The sequence below is a fragment of the Brassica oleracea genome, unplaced genomic scaffold, assembly GCF_000695525.1.
Source record: "Brassica oleracea var. oleracea cultivar TO1000 unplaced genomic scaffold, BOL UnpScaffold01959, whole genome shotgun sequence".
Classification (NCBI taxonomy): domain Eukaryota; kingdom Viridiplantae; phylum Streptophyta; class Magnoliopsida; order Brassicales; family Brassicaceae; genus Brassica; species Brassica oleracea.
Genome location: NW_013618490.1, coordinates 1 through 2619, shown reverse-complemented (window position 1 = coordinate 2619; position 2619 = coordinate 1). Strand labels below are relative to the sequence as shown.

General features: G+C 36.4%; 1 protein-coding gene across 1 annotated transcript; it reads right to left on the bottom strand.

Annotated features, from left to right (window-relative positions):
• Positions 1–703: 703 nt before the first annotated feature.
• Positions 704–2366, bottom strand: LOC106321549 (ATP-dependent DNA helicase PIF1-like). The gene is made up of 2 exons (XM_013759804.1): positions 1394–2366; positions 704–1299 (listed from the first exon to the last, which is right to left on the bottom strand). The coding sequence occupies exons 1-2, from the start codon at positions 2364–2366 to the stop codon at positions 704–706; spliced, it is 1569 nt and encodes a 522-aa protein (XP_013615258.1).
• Between the last annotated feature and the right edge of the window lie 253 nt (positions 2367–2619).

Genomic DNA, 2619 nt, shown 5'->3' with positions numbered 1-2619 from the left:
ACTAAGATGGTCAGAATACTTTTGAAATTATGCTTTTTGAATTTGGAAAATTAACCATCTGTTTGATATTTAGCTGGAGAAAATTAATTAAAGCAATGTGTGTTTTATATTATATATCAGGTTGGAGAAAACTACAAGAATTTGAATCACCAAACAATCAGCTAGAAGATAACGAACTTCGAATTCTAAAGCTAAAACAAAAAGGTTAGTACCTTCATCGGCTCTTGTTTAATGTTAACCTCTAGATAATATGGAATGTTCAAAATGCATGAAATATAGACTTATTTTTCATAACTGAATATGTTTGCTTGAAAAGATAAAGACTGATTAGAAAATTCGATAGATACAGAGTACGGAATTCGTTATTTGGTTCTCCGATCGTTAGGTCATCGGATAGCATTAGAACTTCATTTCTTGCAATGTTATATAGTGTTATATTTCATAGTAATCTTATAAACGTTGCTCTTAAACTAAAAATATATCTGAAACCTTGGGTCTATAAAAACACAAACTTATGAAGGTTATACCCTTCTTAGCTGATAAGGTTATGTAGCCCTTGCTTCCGCTTCTTTTATCTGCAACCCATGTCACGAAGATAAACATTTATTTTACGGCAATGAAAAACTGAATATACATCCATGCAAGCAACTAAGTTATACATACCTCAACAACACAATGCTGAATTGTTTGACTACGGCCGAAACTACACATCATCGTGATAGTCAAACAGATTCTGGAAAACTTCTTTGAATACAACATTCATGGTTGAATCTTGTGGCTTGGCATCGGTGTCGGTTATAAGAATCTTCAACCCTTTCCTAGACTTGACCCTAGAAACAGCAACATACAATTGTCCATGTGAAAACACTGGTCTAGGTAGATACAAACCAACATTTGCAAGTGTTTGACCCTGGCTCTTGTTTATTGTCATCGCAAATGCAACTTTCAAGGGAAATTGCCTCCGCCTCATTTTGAATGGCAGCTTCGTATCTGTAGGTGTTATTAGAATACGGTGTAAAAAGACTTTCTCCCCAACACGTTTCCCTGTAATGACTCTTGCTCCAATAATATGATTAGCCAATTGAGTTATCTGCAACCGCGTCCCGTTGCATAACCCAACATCAGGATCAATATTCCTCAATAACATCACCGGTGTACCAATTCTCAACCTTAGAGAATGATTAGGCAACCCGGACGTCTTAATACTATTCAAAAATTCGGGAGAGAAAACAGAGTCATCTTTGGAGTTCAAATCAGATGGATCAACGCTGTCTGAGCTTAAATAAATCCTTTCGTCACCTGAAAATACAAATACATATAATATGAACATAGAAAAAATGAAAGGGAGTAATTAGATGCAAAATTAATATTGGGTAACACAAACAATAGATACCTGTTAGATGATCAAGCATGTAGTTGTTTATAACATCAACATCTTGGTTGGTGGGACATAATATGGCTCTTTCTTGAAAAAATATTGGATCATTAGAGTCCTTGAATGTGTCCCCATAAACTTCCGAAACTATTGACTCAATTGGTTCACTGCACTGAGTAATCAAAAGATCTTTCGGAATATCTATCAAAGTTTCCCCATTATTTGGCTCATTGATCTTTCCATCTCCCAAGTCCAAAATCCATTTTGAAAAAGCCTTAATCTCCTCGGCTTCATGAACATCTGTCTCTGAAAACAGTCTCATATTTTTTGTCAGCTGCAAAACTTTGCAATACTTCCACAAATATGAAGAATTCAGAGCAGCCATTACAATATCAGCTCGATTTCCCCTAGGAATGACTGGTAGTATCTGCCTGAAATCACCACCGAAAACAACGGTTTTACCTCCAAATGGTTTGTCATCTGTGGTGTTCATAATATCACACATAGTTCGATCAAGAGCCTCAAAGCAATGCTTACTCATCATTGGTGCTTCGTCCCAAATAATAAGAGAAGCTCTAGATATTAATTCAGACCGATGGCTTCCAGGCTCTATATTGCATGTAGAAAACTCATCAGGATTTAGAGGAATTCCAAACCGTGAATGAGCTGTTCTCCCTCCTGGTAACAATAAGGAGGCGATACCGCTAGATGCAACATTAAGGACAACATCACCTCTAGATCGAATGGCAGCTGAAAGAATATTCCACAAAAATGTTTTCCCTGTACCTCCAAAACCATACACGAAAAAGACACCACCTTTCTTCCCCATGACAGCTCCTATAATCTCATCATACACTGACTTTTGCTCATCTGTCAGCATACGAAGCCATTCATCGTGCTTAATCTGCAGTTCGTCTCTGTCGTAATTAAGTTCCTGATGTAATAACTGATTGTCGTCATAAACCTGAGAAGTATGAATGGGTTTTGGCATTGACTCCCAGTTAGCCAAAGAACTATTCTTACTTTGCAAGATATTTTCAATCATGACCAAAGTACAATTCAAAATTTCTTCTTCGGTCATTATGAGACCTAAAAAAAATTCCTTTTTATTAGGATTTCAAGTAATCCATAAAATTAAATATAAGTTCGATTAAATGCAATTTCTTACCTGGGTTATGACGCTTCTTACGCTCAATGTAGAGAATATCTTCAGATAGGATGTCAGTGGTTGCTTCCCAGACCAA

Bases quoted from the DNA above. Each gene is read 5' to 3' on its own strand.
- LOC106321549 (XM_013759804.1), bottom strand. From the start codon at position 2,366: ATGCCAAAACCCATTCATACTTCTCAGGTTTATGACGACAATCAGTTA. The intron at 1,300-1,393 runs GTATCTATTGTT...TTGTATTTTCAG, and splicing joins CATGCTTGATCATCTAACAG to GTGACGAAAGGATTTATTTA.